At 39.4% G+C, this 22,276-nt stretch overlaps 1 protein-coding gene across 1 annotated transcript in view; it reads left to right on the plus strand.

Annotated features, from left to right (window-relative positions):
* Window positions 1–22,276, plus strand: part of REPS2 (RALBP1 associated Eps domain containing 2) — a 95,400-nt gene that overhangs the window by 38,731 nt on the left and 34,393 nt on the right. Inside the window, exons 5-12 of the mRNA XM_054271712.1 lie at window positions 1,894–1,991; window positions 3,666–3,804; window positions 5,288–5,351; window positions 7,639–7,781; window positions 10,841–10,935; window positions 14,129–14,198; window positions 16,078–16,143; window positions 20,447–20,489. Of these exons, the coding sequence (XP_054127687.1) occupies window positions 1,894–1,991; window positions 3,666–3,804; window positions 5,288–5,351; window positions 7,639–7,781; window positions 10,841–10,935; window positions 14,129–14,198; window positions 16,078–16,143; window positions 20,447–20,489 (718 nt within the window). The remainder of the gene's footprint in view (window positions 1–1,893; window positions 1,992–3,665; window positions 3,805–5,287; window positions 5,352–7,638; window positions 7,782–10,840; window positions 10,936–14,128; window positions 14,199–16,077; window positions 16,144–20,446; window positions 20,490–22,276) is intronic.

Genomic DNA, 22,276 nt, shown 5'->3' on the forward strand with positions numbered 1-22,276 from the left:
AGTCACAGGCATTCCCCTGCTGTGTAGGTAAACTACGGCTTGTTCAGAGTGGGTTTAATTCTGAAAGAAGCACACTAGTGCAGTTGCTTTCTGGTACAATGCATGTTCTGCCCCAGTGAAGAAGAGTGGGAGAGAGCCCATGCTGTGGAGAGCTGGGCAGGGAGTGTCTGTCTGTGTACCTGCTGGGTGCTCTGCTCTTTTCTGGCACTCTGTCCCAGATCTGTCAGTGCTATGAGGGAGTATTTTGGGTGTTGGGGTTTTTTTTTTCCTTCTGAATTTGGTTGCAAATTTATCTTCTGTGAAATTTCTCGTGGACTCAGCAGCTACACAAAGTGACCAGGGACAGCAGCATCCAGTCCAGCTGTCAACATCTTCCAAAATTAATTATTTAACTGCTTGAATTTCTAAGGTAATAAAATCTTAGAGGTGCAGAACAATGACTGTTTTTCAGAAAGCAATTTTTCCTATTTTCCAGAAATAGGAAATCCAGAAAAGGAATCAGTCCTATTTTAATCCCACTGGGGATACTTCATCCAAATGTATTCTCAATGGCAGTGAGCAGTTAACGTTTTGTGACCCATGCTGTACCAATGCAAGCCAGGCCTAATGCAAGCCCTGCTGGTTCTTCCTGGCCTAGGAGATTAAAACCCGTCCAGTTTCCTGAGGAGCACTCCAAAGGGCAGCTGTGTGTAGTGCATGTGGAGGAGGTGCTTGTGCCCCTGCGCTGGGCTGGCTGGGCTGGACTGGGCTGCACATCTGACCCTGAAACTGGACAGGGTGTCTTCAGGGACAGCCCTTTGCACTGCAGCCATGACTGTGGGCATTTTATAGTTGTGAAAGTTTCTCATGCTAGCAAGCATGTAGACATGAGGCTTCATGCTTAAATCTCCCCTCTGAGGGCATCTAAATGTTTCTCACCTTTCACCTTCCTTCCTTTTTTTAATTTAATCTGAAATTAGCAGTGACTTGTACAGGAATAGAAATAGATAACAACACAGGATAAGACCCCTTAGGAAAACAAAGGGGTTTAGGGGCATGATTTTTAAGCTTTTCCTAAGATCAAAAGTTTTAAGATTTCTTGGACTCCTTTTTCATCATGAGTCTCTAAGGTTCTGACTATCTAATGTAAACTTTGTAATGGTAAATTTTAAATAGTCTGGCAGCAGTTCTCAGCTGTGTAAGGGTTTGCAAGTGACTTGCCTTTTTGTTTGCATGCTTGCCCTATTTTTAAACATTGTTCCTAAATATGTTGTTGTGTCACTGCTTACTATATTTGCTGCAGTGGAGCCTAAGTGACTTATTTTAGCAAAAGAAGAAGAAATTGTTACTTTTCTTTACAAACTTTTCTCCAAATAGCACAAAGTGGTGAGTCGTGTATTTTGGTTTTCAACAGAAATTAGGGAAGGGAGAGGAAGACTATATTGAGAAGTAATGGTTAGCTATTTGATAGCATTGTCAAAGCATATTTTTTATAGACCAAATGAATTATTTCTTCTTACTTAAAATAATTCTTGTGCTAAATGTGGCTATAAGTATATAAAATGTATAAATGCATGGACAGGCTGTATAAGTGTATATTTAAACATGATGAACAGTGATTTCTGTGGTCTAGCAGTATATAAGTGACAGTGTCTCAGTAATGTCTGAAGAAGAATGGTGCAATGGGAAAAACAAGTATGTGGCTGGAATTTTGTTGCATAAGACAAAAGGGACTTTGATACTGTGATAGTGGGTTCACTTAGTAGGTGCTTGACCAAATGGACTTTGATGCTCAGATAAAATGTTCACATTTATACATTCTTGATCTTGTGGTATTTAATTATTTTCTTTCACTTAGCAGCATTTTTTTATTATCCTGACATTTATATATTTAATTTTAAATGTCTGTTGTAGCTCCTTATGAAGTCAGACACTCTACTCACCAGCAAGATGGACCATCTTCAGGGAATTATGGAACCAAATCTGCACTCACCTGTTCAACTCCTAACCGGGTAATGAATTGCATATTTTTCTTTAGTAGTACTACTAACAAAACAATAGAGAAATTTTTTAAAAAGGCAGAAAATTCTCACTTTGAAAGTGAAAAGTGTTCTCTGTGGTGTTTTTAGACTTGAGACTGAATTGTGCTTTTTTTGGTATATGAGGAAAAAAGCTGATGGGATGGAGAAATTACAATAAACAAAGAAATTTATTAAATCACTGTAGGTAAATTGAAGTAAAACATTTTCATTGAAAGTACATGAGATTTCACAGAGATTGCTTTTTGATTTAGATTGCTATCTGTAACATATGCACAGTATTTATGGCTAACATTCTGCATATTTTGGTTTTTCACCCCAGTTGGTTAAATTGTACCTTAAACTGAACATATTAATTTCTGGGCATTTGTTTGTTTTTATGAAAATGGGTCTTATATTTTCCTGCTGGTTGTAAAAGCAGATCTTTCCTGTGTTCCAGTATGCCTGCTGTGCATTTATTATGCAAACAATTAGTTTGCCCTAAGGAAGGGCAAAGCTCCCTTAAGCGAGAGATTTTCCTAAATAAGAAAGACTCAGAGACTCTACCTTTTCCTGAGTGCTTAGCACCTCACACCCACAATAAAATGTCACCTGAGCCTCCAAAAGAGATCTACAGGTAGTGTCACATAATTTGTGCTAACTTGAAATTAAATTGGGTGCATTTGTGTAGCACTTTGAAATGAAAATTAATTTACAGCTTTATGATGTTGCCTGTTTCAGGGATCTTTTGATGTATTTCAGAACTGGTGTTTTGTATTTGATTCTTGGAAAATAGACAGGTGTGTCAGAGAAAGGGTTTCACAGCTGATTGTTGTTCATTCTTGCCCTCCCTTTTTAAAGCTGTTATTATGCAGGCTTAAATATTGAATACTTATTTATTCCATTTTAACAAAAACACCAGCTGTACTGGCAGCCCTCTTGTAGATGCCTCCATCCAACCTGCAAAAGGTACAGGCCCCCCTTAAAAAAGTTAATCAGAGAGCAAAGACAGAGCAAAGAAATAATTGGGTTGAATACCCTTCTTCTCCAGAATATTCCTTTACCCAAAGGCAGATTTTTGCTTAAACCTTTGGAAGTGGTAGAAGTTTGAGGGGGTCTCTAGGGGCTTGTGTGTCTCCCTGACTTAGCATAATGAGTGCTGAGTTACTGGGGTGAGCAGAGGGTCCAGAAGTGGAATATTTCCATTGTTACAGCACCATTCCTAGATTAAATATGTATCTTCATAACAAACATAAATTTTCATGCACAAAGCTGCATAAATGCAGCTTTAGGGCCTTTACTGGTTCCATCCATTTGAGGTGTTCAGTGTGCAGTTCAGGGCTGTAATGCATTGCGGAAAACAAAGTACCCTCAAAATGAATCTAGAGGTAATAAAGTATGACTTGGACTTTTAGTGGTCAGCAGTAGCCAGATTTCCTTTGACCCCTGGTCATGTAAAGCTTCCTTTAATTGCAGGGGTAAAGATACCTAATAATAGCCTCAGTTTTCCCAGGTAAGTAGTGGGATGGTCATCAGTGTGGCCATTTCTGCTTCTTGTGTTCTGAAAATTTGTCTGTGCTACCTAGAAAAGTGTAACTCTGGTTTCTTGAGGTTCCAGTGCCCTTGTGGTGCCCTCCCTGTGGCTGGTGCCAGTGTCCCTCCCTTCAGTCTCTTTCAGTGGAGCGGGAGCAGCAGGACAGCAGCACTCAGTACTCAGATGACCCTTGGAGGATAACGGAGGAGCAGCGAGATTACTACATCAACCAGTTCAGGTCCCTGCAGCCCGACCTCAACGCCTTCATTTCAGGTGATTTTTACCAAACACTGTGCACACTGAAGAGGGGAACCAGGCTGGGAGGTGAAAAGTGTTAAGTAAATAAATTCTTTTTTGTCAGTGCATTTGTAAGAGTTGATTAGGTTTTCTTTTTAAAGGCGGACTATTCGAATCAATATTGTGGCCCTTACATTTTCTCCTAAATATCCTGATTTTAGAAAAGTAATTACATCTCAGGGAGAAGTGTTGGGAATTTGGTAAAAATTAAAATGAGCTCTTTACATTTCATGTGCTGGATTTGTGGATCACACCTGCAGTGTATATTGAGTTGAAAAATCCCTGAGGGTTGTGCTGACTTATCCAGCAGAACTGTGGCAATGTCCATGTGATGACAGTGAAGCATGCCCTGGGCAGTCAAGCCTGAGGGTTTATGGTTCTGGAGGGACTGAGATTTTGACCTCTAGGTAATTAGGAAACAATCCTGGAGAGCACACACATGGTAGAAGTATTGTTAAGAGCATACTGAGATGACTCTGATCATACTCAGATTTCCATCCTGAATAGAGGGTCCAGGCTGCTTGTGAAAGGAGACTTGGCCACGTACAGACAGTTGGCCTGGCAAGGAATATGTCACAGGTTTTAAACTGAGGCAGTTGTAATGAGCCCTGCTGTGTCACTGGGGTTCAGGAGGCCTTGATCCAGCCAAAAGTTTAAAGAGTGACCTGCTGCTAACTGAAATTATTGCTTCAGCAGTTCTTCACCTCAGTTAAGTCTCCTTCATGCGGTTTGTTTCAAAGAAAAAATGATTGTTCAGTGTTGGTTCTTTCCCCAGTGGTTGCCCAAGGGGAAGAGGATTTTTGTCCCTGAAGTCTGTGCTTTGTTTCCTTATGATTTGTAGCCTGTACCCAGGAAGGGCTTCCAGGGTACCCCTGACAGCCTGTGCATATGAGATGGTGAAGAAGTGTGTTTGTTAACTAGAAGTATGAGAAGGGCTGCTGTGGCAGGGTGAGTGAGGATGCCTGCAGCAGGACAGGAGCTGTGTGCTAGCTGAATCTTCGGCAGTTTCTTTTTTATTTTATTTTTTTCCCCCTCTGTAAAATTTTCACTGCAGGAAAAAGTCATGGTTGAAGCAGCACACTGGGAGAGCAGTGCAGATGTCAAAGCACTGTACTGCTGTGCACATGACTTCTGGGTGAACCAGGGCCATTTGTGTCTGTTATTTCATCATTGGTGACGTACTTGTTATGCAGATTAGAGTTACTAGTAATAAAGTAGGTTTCCCTTGATTTATTTTTCCCATATGGAGGGAATGGAGAAATGAGGTCAACAGCTCTGTCTGGCTTTCTCTGTCATTTACTCAGGAGACAAATGGTCCAGCATCTATAGGAGCATCCGATTAATCTGAGCATCTCTTGAACATAAATTAACTGTCTGCTTCTGGCATGGCAGATCTGGTAAAAGGGAAGAATTTGGAGAATTAATTCCCAGTGTTTGATGAGGCATGCTTTCCCAACAGGTTCTGTAGCAAAGAATTTCTTCACAAAATCAAAGCTGCCCATCCTGGAACTTTCTCACATCTGGTGAGTACTGTAATATTGTTGGGGATGCCTATCAGCCTTTTTAAAAAGATGCTTAATTCAAGAGTTCTTGTTAAATTTTAAAAGTGTCTTCAATTATAATTATTGCTCTTATCTCCAGAATCACTTTGAGGCCCAAGCAGCAGGGTGGTCACTGGTCTTCCTGACACACTTGTTTTCTGAGAGATGTTCACCTACTCAGCAGGACTGGGAAGGTTTGAACCCCAACTAGCTGAGAGCTGTTCTTAAGTGTATTGTATGCAGCATCAGAGAACTGGCATTTTTCATGAAATGACACAGAGGAGAAGCACCTCTGGAATGTTTTAGATGTGTTGTTGGTTTTATGTTTCTGTCTCTGTTCTGTCAGAGGAGGCCTAATTAAACAACTACGTAATTCATTAGTGCTTTTCTAATGAACCAGTGCTCTTACTTTTAATGAGCTTATTGCGAAACAATTGTGGATGGAACTGTACGTGATAAAATTTGACAAGGATTCTATTATATTTTCATCAACAACATGGTGCTTTGTAATTTGTTGTCATCATTGCATGTCTGACAGGAGGAACAAAGAGTTTTAAACATGGATCAGAAATGCTGATAGTGATTTTGTTTTTATATATGCTTTTATGAAGAGAGATGAGAAGAAAAGCTTGCAAGAGCCTAAACATCTGTCAGGGTCAAAGGATATGTCTGGAATCTTTTCAAAGCGGATTGTCAGTTGTGAAAATAAAAAAAATCCAACTGAAGAAACATAGTGCTGGGGGAAGTGAATATTGGAATTTAAATTTAAGATTACTTAAAAAGAATGGATTAACCTAATATGTTAGCAAATCAGATTTTATTTCTATTGCTGACACAAGTTGTTCTCTGTGCGGAATTTCAAGAAAAGTATGCCTTTCTAGTAGATGCTTGTAATTTTGTGGCAATGTGATTTATCAGGTTGTGTTGCTGTCTTAAACACATGGGATGTTTCAGTCCTTGTCACTGTAACCTCATTAGTCTGAGAAATGCTTGTTACTTTCCAAGAGTAAGGAATTATACGTTTATTTTAGACCATGTGCCCATGATAAAATATTACTCAATATTTGCAAAGAGTTAATTTATAAAATTGAATTCTTGAATTTCTGAAGTTTAATTTTAGTGTTTGTGAAGTGTGCTAGATTAAGAGAGAACCACTTAGCTGGAAGTTAACAACAATATTTAAACTTGTCAAGAGCATTAATTTTCCCCCTTTTTAAAGGTTAGTCAGTGGTGCTAAGTAACCATTGCTAAAGTCCATAGTTAACTTTTTCTGCTTGAACTGTTTTAAGATCCTGCATGGATTAGCCAAAGTGCTTCCTAATATTGGAAGGTTAATTCCACCCTTGGAACAATGTGCAATTAATTGCTGCTCAGATGGCCAACTACATCCTGGGCTGCATCAAAAGAGGTGTGACCAGCAGGGACCCCATCTGGAGTGCTGCATCCAGCTCTGGGCTCTCCACCATGAGAAAAGCATGGAGCTGTTGGAACAAGTCTAGAGAAGGTCCACTAAGCTGATCACAGAACTGGAGCACCTCTCCTATGAAAACAGGCTGAGAGACTTGGGGCTGTCCAGCCTGAAGAAACGGTTCTGGGAGATCTTCTAGCACCTGTCCAGTGCCTAGCAGGGTCCACAGGAGAGCTGGAGAGGGACTTTTCACAAGGGCCTGTAGTGATAGGACAAAGGGAAAGGGCTGTAACCTAAAGGGCTGTAACCTTCCTAGATTAGATATTAGGAAGGACTTTACTATAAGGGTCATGAGGCCTTAGAACAGATTGCCTAGAGAGGTTGTGGACTTCCCATCCCTGCAAGTGTTCCTGGCCAGGCTGGATGGGGCTTTGTGTAGCCTGGTCTAGAGAAAGGTTCCCTGCCCATGGCATGGGAGTTGGAATTAGATCTGGAATGATCTAATGGAATTAGCTGGAATCTTTGAGGTCTCTTCTAACCCAGCCCCCCCTATGATTCTATAAATATAGATTATGTATTTCACATTCTAATATACACATACCATCATATTCAATGGTGTGCTGTATTAAAGAAATGTACTTTACTGAAAAAGAAAAAAGTGGCAAGTCAGTTTTAGAAAATCAGCTTGCTTCATCTTCCCCAAGACAAAAGTGCAAGTCAGGATCAAATGACCATGGCAGAAATACTTGTCTTGTGTTAAAATATGTCTTCTCAGAGCTGCATTTTTGTCTCCCACGTGAGGGCACACATGTGTTTCCCTGAGGTAACACCTTGGAAAACGTGTGCCTGTTTTACCCACAGGGAGCTGAGTGATGTGGATTGCGATGGGGCACTGACACTCCCGGAGTTCTGTGCCGCTTTCCACCTTGTGGTTGCGAGGAAGAATGGCTACCAGCTGCCTGAGACACTGCCAGAGACACTGCTGCCTGAGTACCTCCAAGCAGGTAAAGCTCCTGGGGCAAGCCATGTCCCTGCAGCCATCTCAGAAATCCAGTGTGTGTGTGAGACAGGTTCAGTTTCCATCCTGGAATGGGCTTCTGTGCTCTCTAGTGATTCTCCAGCTGCATTTAAGGCCTGTGTTTTTAATTGTGCTTATAAGGTGGTTACTGTAGAAGTCCTAGATCAAAGCAGAGAGATAGGGATGCAAAGTGGAGCAGTTACTTGCCTCTTAATATCTGCCCCTTTGCTCTGTTGTGCTTCAGGTGTCAGGAGAGATGAAGAGGCAGTTGAATGCCTGTAAAGCAAAGGGAATCCAGCAGTGGCTTTAAATTGAAATAGGATAGGTTTATGTTATATTTTAGGAAGAGATTGTTTACTGTGAGGGCAGTGAGTCACTGGAACAGGTAGCCCAGAGCAGCTGTAGATGCTCCACCCCTGAAAGTGTTCAAGGCCATGTTGGATAAGGCCTAGAGCTACCTGGTCTGGTGGAAGGTGTCCCTGTCCATGGTAAGGGAGGTTGGAACTAAGTAATCTTTGAAATCTCTCCCAATTAAAAAAATTCTGTGAATCTGTGATATAGCTTTTAATTATTTTGATAATTTTTCCTTAAAGTATCTATGTCTTGAAGATTTGTTAAAAATTATACTGGATTGCATTAGAACTTAGTATGTTAGTGTATTTTTTTAGATGGAGATATTGGTTATATCAAAGGTTGAATTTTTTTGTAATTTATTTAATGTAATCCACAGGTTCTTCTGTGGGTTGTTTGCATTAATGACAGGATTACAACAATTTGTGTAGCACAAAGATGAATTAATCCAAAATACAACATACTTCAGTAAAAATGTGCGGTGAAAGACCTGCCCTTTCATTTGTTCTCTTCAGTTATGTCTCTTTTAATTATAAATGAATGTTGGAATATATACTGTTACATCTAAAAATGTGCATGACTCTTGAGGGCAAGGAGGATTAATCACAGATGATAATTACAGTGCTAAGGGATAATATTTAAGACCTAATAAAATCTCCATTAAATTTGATGACACTGAATATATTAAAAGGCAGGAAAAGAACAAATCAAGCTGCAGTTAGGAAAATTAAATGTTGACCCCATATCAGATTTGTGAAATAATTTCTGGTGGAGTCATGTTCCCTGTAATCCACTATATTCATATCCAAAGCAATGAGCTCCTGGAAAACATGCCCTTCCAAATCTTCATCACTTTTAGTCTCTCTGATTACATTCCCCTGTCATAATTACAACTACCCTTTTCCCTCCAGGACAACCACTTTTTTCACCACTACTTTCATGCCTGGTCTCATGATGAATTGGCTTGTAAACTCATCCATGCAGATTCTTTTTGGTGTGTCTTCACATTGAACCTTTTTGGAAATAACTATCTCTAGTAGCAGGGAATCATTATGTCAGTGGGAGAAATAGCATGGCAAGCTGCAGTTGTTCCCTGGGAGTTTTCTTTTTCCCTCTTTGTTCCTTTCAGCACTTAGTTCTACTATTTTCTTAGATTATTGTTTCTTGCTATTGCATGAGACCAAGCATTTCAAGCAAATCTACATGGAAGAGGTGAAAGGACTAATTATTTCTTGTGGGTCCTTTAAATTCCCCAGCTAATGAACTAATTCTGGTTAATCTGAGGGTCTGAAAATATCTCGTGCTCATTCTTCTATCTGGTCAGGATTCATAAATCTGTCTTTTGAAAGACTTACATTAATGAAAAGCAGAACATCTCAACACACTGTGAAACTGTGAATAAGAGAAAAGCGTAGAGCCCTGGTTGTATTACTTCTGAAATAAAACCATTGACAAAAATGTAGGTTACTCATACAGTTACCTAAAATATCAAAAGCAAATTTCAAGAGAAATCCTGTGTATTCATGTTTTCATAATTTGATTTCTGTAAAATTTAGGCTTCTTTTCAAATTTTTTTGGCTTCTTAGGACTCCAAAGAAGAACACAGTTTTTCATTATGTTGCTGCATTAGTTTCAGATGGAGGCGTAATTTGGTTCAATTTAAGTATTTGCATCTGATAAGAGTGCTGTTAAAGCTTCAAATAAAATGACTTGTAGCAAAAAAGCATTTAAGAATGCATTAATCTTGCTAGTTTTATGGCTTGTACCATAAACTACAAGCACAACTGGTCCAAATGCTCTCCTGGCACAGCTCCATTGACAATTTGACCCACCACCTTTTTTTGGAAACTTTTTATTAAAACTAATTTGCAAAATCTCAAAAGCTATTTGCCCTGTGTGTAACCCACTGTACTGCAAATTAAGACAGGTTTCCAAGAGCTTAATTTATTGAGATAAAATAAATGCTTGCCAAAAACTAGAAATGTGGTTGTTCTGCCTTTTAATATATTGATTTTTAAAAAAAGATGTTTTCCAGTTCATAAGACAGATTTATCTTGGAGGAGCTAATCCCAGAGTGATACCAGCAGAAGGACCTGAGCTTGTGGGATAGAAATTAGCTTGTTGTGAATATTTCTTTGAGAAGTTAGATGTGATTTTTTTCCTTTTTTTTCCCCCCTGCTCTCAGTGTTGTTTAGTTGAAGGTGGCATATACTACAGCATATACAGTGTTTAGTGCTTTGCTTTCTTCTGGCCTTCAATTTTAGAGTATAATGTAGATTCTACTATACTTTTCAATACTCAAAAAGTCAAAATTTCAGCTGAAGGTAACGTAAGTACCTTTAACACTGCTAAGAGAATAATATATAAACTATAAGATAGTTGATACTAGATTGGGAGAAGAAAACATTTCTTCCAAATTTCACTATTATTTCTACAACAGAAATTATACAATCTATCCCTTTCATGACACTGACTTACTTAAGATGCAAGATAGAGTTTCTTCATGGTGTTTGTCAACCATGTCTTATGGATTAGGTCTGAGATGTAGAAATGAAGAGCAAAATTATGCTAGATCAGGTTTCTAAGAAGTATGTATTATCCAAAGACTTGGTGTGTCTGTGTTTGGCTTTGGGTTGTTTTTTTGTTGGTTTGGGGTTTTTTCACTTTTCTCTTTTCTTTTTCTTTTCCCTGCAGCTTGTTTGAAGCCCGTGCGTGACTGTGCACTGTTTGACTCTTACTCTGAGCCCTTGCCAAGCAGTCAGCAGACTCGGGACTTCAGTCGGACAGAGGTGAGAGGCTGTAAGCTGGGTCCTTACCTTGCAGACTCTGAGTCTCTGAGAGGACTTTATGATCTCTAAACCTCTTATTAAGCCATCTCAAACCCCCAGCTCAGCCATTTTTTCTGTGTATGGAAAGGGCTGACAGGCTTTTCAATAAGTATTCCCACATAGCAGAGTTCACAGTAGTCGCTGAGGGACTTGTGAGACGCTGGAATCTTCAGAGAAATAGGCTCTGCCTGCTGGTGTCCTGCAGGGCTGCTGTACGAGGGGCAGTGGGGCACATGGGCCATGTTCAGGTGAAATATGTGCTCAGTCTGAATTGGTTGAAAATATGAGGCTTCAGGACAGACCTAGAATCATAAAATCATGTAGTTTGGAAAACACTTCCAAGATCTTCAATTCGAACTGTTAGCCCAGCACTGCCTTCTTACAAATGGTTGTACAGAGCAATAAAGTCATCCCTGAGCATCCTTTTCTCCAGGGTAAACAACCCCAGCTCCCTCAGGCACTCCTGTGCTCTGGACCCTCCACCAGCTCCACTGCCCTTCTTTGAACACATGCTAATGTCCTTTCTTGCAGTGAGGGGCCCACAGCTGTACACAGTAGGTTTGTTTGGATGGAACAGGGGCTTTGGACTAGATGTCCAGAGCTCCCTTCCAAACCCAGCCATTGTATGATGCCGTGGAGTCTTCTGCAAGCAAAACTGAATTAAGGAGAAGAGTTTAACACTGAGGTTAAATCCCAAACTTTTAAAGACCTTATAGGGCTGAACTAATCATGGCTAGTGAGTTGTGACTGAATATTGCAACTCTCAATGTATGTGCTGTGGGATTTAAAGGTTTAGTGTTAAGGAAGTAAATCAAGTGGCAGACTGACTGCAGGAACCAGCCCTTCTGACACTCTTCCAAGTTTAAAAATAATGGTGTGTCATGGCAGCTCAGCAAGGCTGTTCTCCAGCTATTTCCTCCCAGTGCCTGGCCCCAGGGAGTCCCTGGGTCAGAACCCAGCTGCTCCCTCATCAAATCCATCTTGCTAGTGGTACCACCAAACAGAATCTCCCAAGCTTCTCTGGAGTACAGTGTTCACTTTGGGCAGTGCTGCAGCCAGCAGGTTGAGCACCCAGTGTATCTTGTGGAGCTGATAAAATACTTGTTGTATCCCTGGGAGGTGTGACTCATCCTACAGCAGCTTGCCCAAAGCACAGCAGCCACGCTGGGCTTTGAAAGCATCACTGCAGATCTGCTAGTGCAGGGTGCTGGTATGTTGGCAGCATGGGCAGGTCCTTTACCAGAATCACCTCATCCCTTGTTTGTGACCCTGTTTTGGGTGCCTTGAAACCTAAAATATAAAAGAAGATACAGATATAATATAGAATTAAATTATATATGAAATGCAAGCAAAGATGTGATTATGTATCTTTCATACACATAATTTAAAAGCTTCAGTTTATGTTGTCCAAGATTAATGGACTTTAACATCTCCTCAAAAGTGATTTGAGAATAATTTTGACTTGATTTTTTTTTTGTTCAACTTACGTTTTTACATTCAGAATTAATACACTGAATTAATATCATTTGGAAGGTCAGTAATTCATCTTCCATTCATCTCCCTTAGTGGGAAGTGCAGCAATTCACTGTTGCAATTTCCTTTTTTATCTTGGCAAGTGGAGGAATTATACTTTAGATACTTGATCACTACATTAAAATATTACATTATCAATGCAATCTGTTATGCATTACCTCCATGTCTTTTTAAATTTCCACTTATCATCCATTCAGGCTATTTAATTTCATTTCAGATGCCTGTTTTTACTGTGACTGCTGAATTACAGTACTGCAATAAAATAGAAGCAGTTCCTGAATGCATTCATAAAGAAAATAATGGCAGGAGACACGTCACCTGCATGCTAGGCTCTGTTAAACTTGAAAAACACACCAAGGCTGCTGATATTATGCTTGGGAGTGCCATGGGTGACTGATTTCTGTTTACCAAGGAAGTTTTGTCTTCACTGTTGTTTTTTGTCTCAAGTTTTTTTGTCTCCCACTCTCCTTTGGTTCTTTTCTACAAGTTTTCTCACTGCCAAAATCCTAAAGTTAAAACATGCATTAAATGACTGGCTGGGGTTCCTCTGGGCTCCCTCAGAAATGCCATGCTCGCAGTTCATTGAAATTTCTGAAAGTCATTTCATTAATTAAAGCGTGCATTTATTTAGGTCTGTGGTCTCATGTTCTTCATTTGAGTGTCAGGGCTAGCTATGGGAAAATGTTTTGTTCATACATTTTCAGAGTCCTCAAGCCATATTTTTGCTGTGTTGCTCACTCAGAAGTACTAGGGTATTCCATTCCTCAGAAATTTATAAAATTCTTATAAAAGAAATCTCACTTTTACTGTGGAGTTTTCCTTTCTGAACCAAGTTGAGATTTTTGTGGTCTTTTAAAAATGTCTATGAAATCTAGGTTTCTCAATTCATTTGTTTAGGCCAAATTTATTTCATTTCAGGACATTTTCAGGTCAAACCTCTTCCATACTCCCTGGGCAAAAACCAGCATCACTTAATATTTAGAGAAGTTTAGAGTTTCTGATGTTTACTTGAATATTTGGTTACAGAGGGTATTCTTGTTCTTACAGATAATAGAGGTAGGATTTGTTCCAGCAGAAGCTCCAAGAACAATAAATGCTTATAAGTTGCTGCTGAAATAACAGAAAATCAAGGAATAAGACTGGGGAGAAATTCCCTGTTCTCCTATTAGAGGCTTGAATGGGCCTCCAACAGACTTGCTAATGAAATTTGTTTTTCCCATCTCTGTGACTGCAAGTTGAAAGAAAAGAGTAGTTCAAGGATCAGCCACACCAGCCAGGAGCTTTAAAGCATAACCATCAGGCTCTGCAGTACAGCTGGAGTTCTGGTTAGAGAGATTTTTCTCATGGAGACTGGGGAAGCTTTCATCTACCCTTACACAGGAGTTAATATGGCTCTGCTGGGAGAAGCCTCTCCTTACATACAGTCCTTACCTCCTTCAGTTGTTCACTGCTGAAGTGCTCCTTTAACTCATTTCTGGTGTGGAACTGCTGTGCCTTGAAAAGTAGAGTTATATTGTCTCAAATGTCACCATTATTTGTGTTGATCTGAATTCTTAAATATTTGGCTGTGGAAAGGTACGAGCTGTACAGTCAGTGTAATTAACAAATCTTCTATCTTTAGAAGTCATCAGCTGAAGAGGTACCTGATAACTCTGCCCTATTACAGGATGGAAAGAAAGATGACAAACAAGGTATTCAAATAAATAACTTTTTTCCATTAGGGATTAAATGATATGTGTTTTTAGTAAACCCCTATGTTTGCTGGATGTGTTTAATTTCTAAGCTGGCTGTGTGTTTCTAAAGATTTAAAGAGACAGCTCACAGCAAATGAGATGAAGACAAATAAATGGAGGGGTTTGCTTCAAAATTCTATCAAAGTTCTATCATACACCTTCTAAAATATGTCTAGCCCTAAGGCAATTAATGTTGTGCTTCTTACTTAAACAAATTTTAATTGTTATCAGGAATTTTTTAAGAGTAAAGATTGCACTGTGCCAAATTTTCAATTTTGTTTTTTGCAAGAAACACCAACACTTCAAAATCAGTTTTTACTCCTATTTGAAAAAAATAATCCCTGTATTTTCTTGCAAAACGAAAGTTTTAGTCAAATTGGACTGAAAAAATTCATCAATTCATTCATTTCAATAGACATCCATCAGCAGCAAGTCATGTGAAATTGGAGTGATCTTTCTCTTTTTTACTGCAGTAGCTTTTATGGCTTCCAGAATTGGCACTGGATCATCACACAGCCATTCATTCTCTTTTATATTCCCTTTTCCCAGTTCTTACTTGCTGTCCCTCTGTTGTAGAAACAGAACAGTTGTGGGTATTCTGTTGCCTGATTCTCAGAGCTGCAGATTATGTATGAATTAAAATAAAAAATATCTTGGCCTCCCAGATGTCCACATGTTAAGGTTGCAGCAGAGCTGTGAGACCAGGTAGTCCACATTCGTGATTCATGTGCCACACTCAGGTGTGACAGAGTTTGACAGATTCCCAGTGCCCCTTTTCAAAGAAAGTTTGTCAAGGGTTGGTGTGTGTTTGTAAAAGATTTTGACATGTCAGCATATTTCAAGAAATCAGTGTTTTGTTGACAAGGTTTGTTTTGTTGCAAAATGTATAATGAACCAGAGAAGGACATGAACCTTGAAGGTTATTGCTGTGAATTGTCTGGGGAAGATTTACTTCTTACTAAGGGAATATTTTTTCCCTGTTCAGACGATGAAGTTGTGCTTTGATTTTTGTAGCTGACATGTTAAATCACATGGGAATCTGTTTTGAGACATGCAGTCCTCCTTCAGGGCTGAAGATATGCTGTATTTATGACACAGATTGCTACCTTTTCAGCCAAAGAACAAATACTTTTGTTCTACCTTTTATTACTATTCTGACGAACATGAAAACAGATCACTCTCCTAACTGAGGGGATCCCCCCAGAAGTGAAGAACCTGCAGTTCAGGGCAATAGAAGCAAATTTTCCTGCATTTTCAAAAGTATCCACGTAAATTAAGTGCACTTTGGTTATAATGTAGTTAAATTTGGAAGATAATGTAAACTGAACTGGTTTACAAGACCCAAAACTTTTCCCATATTTGGTAGATAAAGGCAGATCATAGAGCAGGTCAGGTTGGAAGGGACATCTGGTTCAACCTCCTTGCTAAAGCAGGCTCATCCTAGAGCAGGAGAGATTTCATTCCAAGTGGTCATTTAACACTGAGTGTCACAGTTCATCAAAACACACTATGGTGCATTGAAAACTCCATTAGAAAGGATGTGAAGGGGAATGTGGAAGGGGAATAAGCACTCAACTCCACAAATTCTCAAAATTTGAGATTATTTGGGAACTTGAGAATAGGTCTTTCTTTCTGGTCTTGACTTTTGTGCTCTTGGAAATTGTTACTTGTTTGAGTACTTCAGTTTTCTGAGGGTATTTGGCTACTTTTCAAGTATGTTTGGCATTATAAGATGTCTAATACCAGTTTAGGTGTTTTTTCTCAGACCTGATACTTCTAGGTTTTACCCACACATACTTAAAGTAATTATCTTTTCTTTTTTTTTTTTTTTCTTAAGCTGTTAAAGTAAGCACTACTCTCAAAACTATACCAAAGGAATTTCAGCACTTGACTGTGAAAGCAGGTAAGGAAAAAATTGTCATGTGTTACTTGCATGAGAATTTTGATCCAGTATTTCTACATCACAGTAAGCCTAAATTAGTGTAACTTGATTAATTTTTGAAAGAACTTTTTGCTCTTGTACTACTTTCTTACTGATACTAGCTTTTATCTCATAATGACTGCTATTTGTAAGATAAATATTAATTACCTTTTCAGGTTGTCAAAAGGTTTTCTTGCTTTCTTTCCCTCATTGTTAGTGTATGGGTTCTTTCTGTGTGGAAAATGTTTTCAGCTGTTTTAAAGATTCTGAAGTTCCTCTGTGCTACAAACAAGATGCAAGAGCATGAATATTGTACCTCTTGGTGAAAATACATTTAAGTATAGAGTAACTATGTAATGTTTTGGTAACTATTCTGAAATTGCCTGTTTCTTTGTGAAAGCTCAGCTTTCCTATTTTGTGTCAATGAGTTACAGGACAGAGAGCCTTTGGAAACACAGACCTTGAGGCGCTTAAGACACTGCCACAAGCTTTTGATTCAGGGCTTGTTTCTTTGTTGAAACCACTCCTGATTTTTCTCTCTCTAGCTCCAAAGTACACTCCTTGTTCCTGTCATTCTGGAAAATGTTGTTTTTGGAACAGCATATTTCAAAATTACTTATTTGCTCCAGAAACTTCCCCTGCATTCAGTTCAGTTCATCAGACCTCACTTGCCTTCCTCTTTGTTAATCTCTTTCTACAGTGGTAAGAATGTTTGTAAGCCCTCCCTGGTCCCAGTCAAGCTAAAAATCTTGCTTTCTCTTCCTTTTGCATGAATGTTTTTTCTCATGAAGATATCCTTGATTAAGAAAATGGACCCCACATGTCTGTCACAGCAGTTTTGTCTTATAGCTGAATTTATTCATGGCTGCTCAACAGCTGCATGCCTCATTTCCCAAATCTTTTTTTCCTGGCTTCTTCCCAAACACTTGGAAGCTGCCAGATTTGCTGTCTTCAGCTTCTATTCTCAAAAGATTGCTGCTTCTCCTTTACACTCATACACACTCTTGCACATCCCTCTCAGGGAAAGGAGAAGGTGGTTGCATGACTTTCCATTCTGTTCTCCTTCCCCTGGTTTTGCCCAGGAGCGCAGGGGAGTTTTACTTTCAGTTCAGCAATTCTGTCTTGAGTACAGGTAGGAAAAAAAACTTACTGTCACCTGCACATCTCCTTCCCCTGGGTCTTTCATCTCCTGGTCAGGGAGTCTTCCCCATGCTGCTGTGCTCTCCAACAGTGTTGCTGTGTTTGTGTACCAAGGGACACAGTGGCAGAATTTCACTCCATCATCGTGGCTCCTGTCCCTGCAGGGTTCCACTCTTGCTGTGCTGCTCATTGAGGATTTGAGCCAGCACATTCTCAGGTTGTATGCTACAACTGGTGTGAAAAGTAAAAATGTTTATCTGTCCAGTCGAGTTAGATGCAGCACAGTAATTGAGTGCTTGTTTCAGAATCAGTCACCATTCTGAAAGGTCATTGTAATCATTAACCTCCAGCATGAAAACTCATTTGGGATGAAGTGGGAGAAATTCTACATGCTTCTCTGGTTATTCATTTAGGCTATTTATGTAAACTCAGGAAAGATGATAGTCTGTGAAAGTTTTCTTCTCCATCAGAAGGTCTGGAAATTTGAAATCAGTAAGAACTTTATATGCTCAGCATTCTGAATATCTGGACAGTTTATTTAGACTCCTAAGTGCAGGATCATTGTTGACCTTAGCCTTTTAAAGGATTGAGGGCTAAATTTCCAAGCATTTAAATCGTACATTTCTCCCTAGATGGCCAATAAGAGATAAATCGTTGATGTTGACCAATGGGGAATGTTTTGGTTTTTTCTTTAGCTTTTCACCTTTTTCAACACAATTTTTCCACTTGATCTTAAGTCTGTAAAACAAGGAGGTAGCTGTTGAGTGTAAGATGTTAGGCTACAGTTAAAAGTTACCAAATCAGCATCCTTCAAAGTGTTGAAAATAAAATTGTCTTGCAAGAGGGCTGCAGGAGCAGCTCAACACCCAAACTAGGAACTTCACACCCTCTTCAATTACTGCAGACCAAGCTGTTTATTCTGTCAGGCTCTGCTACTCCAGGAATTGTATAAACTTTTTAATAATCAATGTAAATAATTTACTCAACAGGTTTAACTTATCCATTTCAGGAAATTAGGCTTTTGTAACCATAGCAGTAAAAATATGGGATACTCATGAACTGGAAATAATTTAATTAACTGGAAATAGTTCTGTATCATCTTGAATGATTTTGTCATGTATGTGTATAAATCTGCACCCCAGACATGAGTGTGCACACACTGGATGTACCAAAATAGCTGCATGTTTCTTGGAAAACCTGCCACAATTATTTGTATGTCCTAATAATGAACTACCTGCTTCATAGTATTTTTCGTATTATGCTACTTCTTTTGAAAGCAAAGCTAAGTCTGGGTATTCTGTAATTGTAGCCTTGAATTTCCTACTTTTTCAAAAGCTTAAAAAGAAAATCCTTGGCAATGGCATTCTATTGCTATCATTTTTTATTAGTAGTCATTCTGGAATTCTCTCTTCCTTATGTGCTTTCCTGTTTACCTCAACAGGATGTCCTTGGAGAGTTTGAATGTCAATTTTACCTACAGGTTTTTTATTTGAAAGGCTTTCTAGAATAGAATTACAGTCTCCATAAGAAAAGGAAAATTTGAAGAGTCTTAAACATGGTTTAGCTTGGAAAGGATTTATACTTCCTATTTCTAAGTGGCATATTTAATAATTGTGCATGTAATTTAATAATCAGCAATTTCAGCATTGCAAAATTGGGTCATATGGCTGTAGGGAAGCAGTGTCTGAAGTTGTATTCTCTGGGAGTTTGACACAGAGAAGAGGGAGGAGGATTATCACCACTGCATATTTTAATATTAATTCCCTCTCCCTTTAGTTGCTAGGAAGAGTTTGTTGCAGATAAATCTGGAATGACTGTGAACTAGTTTGGTGATGACAGTCTACTGGAACTTGGTTTTTAAGTGGTCACTGCCAGCTGCAGTGGGTTTATTCTGTCCAAAACACCAACTAGCTCTGCATGATCCTAAAAGCAGTTTCTTTTGTGAAGGGCTGTTGTGTGGCTGTACATGTGCCATATGCTGCTACTTGTCTTCTGTGAGCCTAAAGCCTCCTATGGATGGTCTGTGCAGCAGTACAGTGCAAGCCATTAAAAGCTCAGTATTTGCCAGCTGCTGCCACAGGCACCTCCTGCTCCGTGGTTTGGAGGATCCATTGTATTCTCAGGTAGTGCTCTGTAATAGCTGCTGATAAATGCTCTGTAGCAGCTGGTGATAAATGTCTGACTTGAAAGTAGGCATAAATCTGAAGGGAGCTAGAAATTCTGACAATTATTTTTTTTATTTTCTCTTGAGTGTTGTACCTTGATTAGTAGACTGAGAAATATACAAGGATTCACTTTGTATGTGCACTGGGATAATAGATGCTGCTGTAATACCTTAAGGATATCTCAGTGGGATGAATTTGAAAGCAATCGTGCAGATATGTTTTCTCAAAATTATCTGATTCTAGTAAGGAGAGTAACAGAAAAGACAATGTAAAGCAAGGAACAGCCTCAAGGAATTACCTAGAGATGATAATTCAGCACTGTTGTTTTCCTATCACATAAAAACCTGTATGTGGTAGGATACTTGGAATTCATCCAAATAACAGAAACCCATTTTTACATTAATGGAAATATGTTTGATCAACATTTAGACTTAAAAGCTTTCTTTCATTCATATACCTTTTGTTCCCAAGGTCAAAACAGTCTCAGCATGACATGTTAGTATTTTGTAATGGGTGATGTACATTTATACTAATTAATTGAAGTATTTAGGAAGGACATAAACCTTTGTGCTTTTGGAAGCAGACGAAGTAATAGATCAAGAGTTCTGGACTAAGAACAAGATGTTTTCTATTACAAGTTTATGTTGTTCCTTACCTTGCTGTATCACAACTACATCCATGACTACAGGTCAGAGCTACCAGACCTATTCCTCTTCCTGTATTCTGGTAACCAAATTGAAAAGGTGAAGCTCTCACTACATGTTGGCTTTTGAATTCTTAGGACATTCACACACTACAAAAACAAAGGGGAAGAAGAAGTGAGAATCAATCCCCATTGCTCATGTGAGATGAGTATACTCTCACATCCACATTTGCAATGTGAGTATACTCTCACATGTTTATTGGACACTGATTCTGAAGCTAAAGACATTTATTTAAAGTATGATGTTTTAGCAGTTCTTTTTTCTTTTCTGTTCCAGCTGCTCAAGAACCTAATGCACACAGAGCCAGACCACGATCCAGGTACTGCTTTCACTGCTGTTTCAGGAAAACACATATGTTCCTCTGGTGTTAGATATCAGGCATCAGAACTCGTATTGGATTTTTTTTTTTCTAAATTGGTGTTGTGCTGGAAGTACAGCTCAGATCAGACAGATTTACCAGAAGGAATCTGTAAGCTGTAGACCCTACATGAATACTGCACTAGGGCCCCATGATCTCTGGTCATAAGGTGCTGGAAGTTCTGCCTATCTGCCCAGCCCTGCTGCCCTGTCAGGGCGGTGACTGCCTCCAGCCCAGCCCCAGGGGTGTCGTGGCAGGAGAGCTGGGACCACCCCATTGCAGGGAACATCCTCAGCAGTTCCATGCTCTTGCAACCTGCACAGTGATTTCAGATGGAGGGGGGCACTGCACATTCACATGGAGGGAGGCACTGCAGAAACAGCAGTGGTAGCTCAGCTCTCGGCTGTGGGTGAGTGAATTCTTTTATTGGCATCCATGTGCTTGGCTCTGGTTGGTTGGTGTGTGATGCAAGGACTTCAGGACTTTTGTGTGCTAGAAGTGACACCTGCTGAATTTGGGTGTTTGAAAGAAAAGGGAAACCTGTGCCAGAAAACACTGCGTATCAATGGATTACATCTTGGGTCGGTTGTCACCTACTGGTGTGTAGCCATATTGTTAATTCACATCCAACTTTTTATTTTTGGTGCTAGTTAGAGGGCTCTGCTTGGGATTTTTTTGCTTGGATAATGAAGTATAATCACAAGCTGTCTGCTTACAGTCTTGTCAAAGTCTGCTAGTAAGAGGGGATCAGCTATAAGCATGGTGATTGAGGACTGAAATCCTCTGTTCTTAGGACCTATATTCAGGAAGGCTGAACTGCCTTGTGTGCTGTTTTTCTGCCGCTAGCCAAAGCTTTTTAGTTTCTGCAGAGTTTTAAATTTTCTTGCTGTGTTAATAAATTGCAAATATGCAAAAACTGTGCACAAAACATAGAACACTGAATGCTTAAACAAGCTCAGAAAAAGTCACTTGAATGTGACTGCTCTGTCACATGTGGCTGTCTCACATCTAACTGTATGTCACTGCTTCAGTGCAGAAGTTGAGACTAAAGGTGCTTGAGCACATCCTGGAGTTCAGACCTGCTGTGCTTGTTGGGATGAAATACCATAGAGAGATTTATTTTTCTCTTTAAAGAATGATTGAGATGTTAGGAAAAAATATGTATTAATGGACTTCAAAACCAGATTGGAATATATTCAGTAACTGAGAATACAAATAAAAACAGTGAAAGAATTTGTCCTGTGGAAAGTAAATCTGGTAAACTTGGTGGTGATAATGAACAAGTAAAATTCTTGGTGACTCCTCTGGTGGGTCCTAAAAATTCTGATTCAGAGGGTGAGGAGAACTCTGACAGTCCTATTGGAGAAAGAAGTAAATCAGGAAGTCTTGTCTCTAGCAGAACCAGAACAAGAGGGTGGAGTAAATCAGTGATTCAGGCTCCTTTAAGAAGAATTGTGGGACTGCTGGGAAAGCCATCTATGTGCATGTGCTGTTTACTAACTGTGAGTTATTGACTTGGAAACAGGATGTTGCATCTCATTGTAACAGTCCAAATGATATGCATAGTATTATTAAATCTGTGATGATGACACATGACCCCAGCTGGGGAGATACATAATTTTGGTTAGAAATTTGTTTATTTATGAAGAAAAAAAAGAGTAGTTCTAGAAAAAGCAAAAGAAGGACTGAGTAGGAGAAAAGTTGTGGAGCTAGATCAGAAAACTGGGGGAGCAGGAATGTCAAATCCT

The sequence above is a fragment of the Melozone crissalis genome, unplaced genomic scaffold (assembly GCF_028551555.1).
Source record: "Melozone crissalis strain CALT ecotype California unplaced genomic scaffold, PUWL_Pcris_2 ptg000013l_1, whole genome shotgun sequence".
NCBI lineage: Eukaryota > Metazoa > Chordata > Aves > Passeriformes > Passerellidae > Melozone > Melozone crissalis.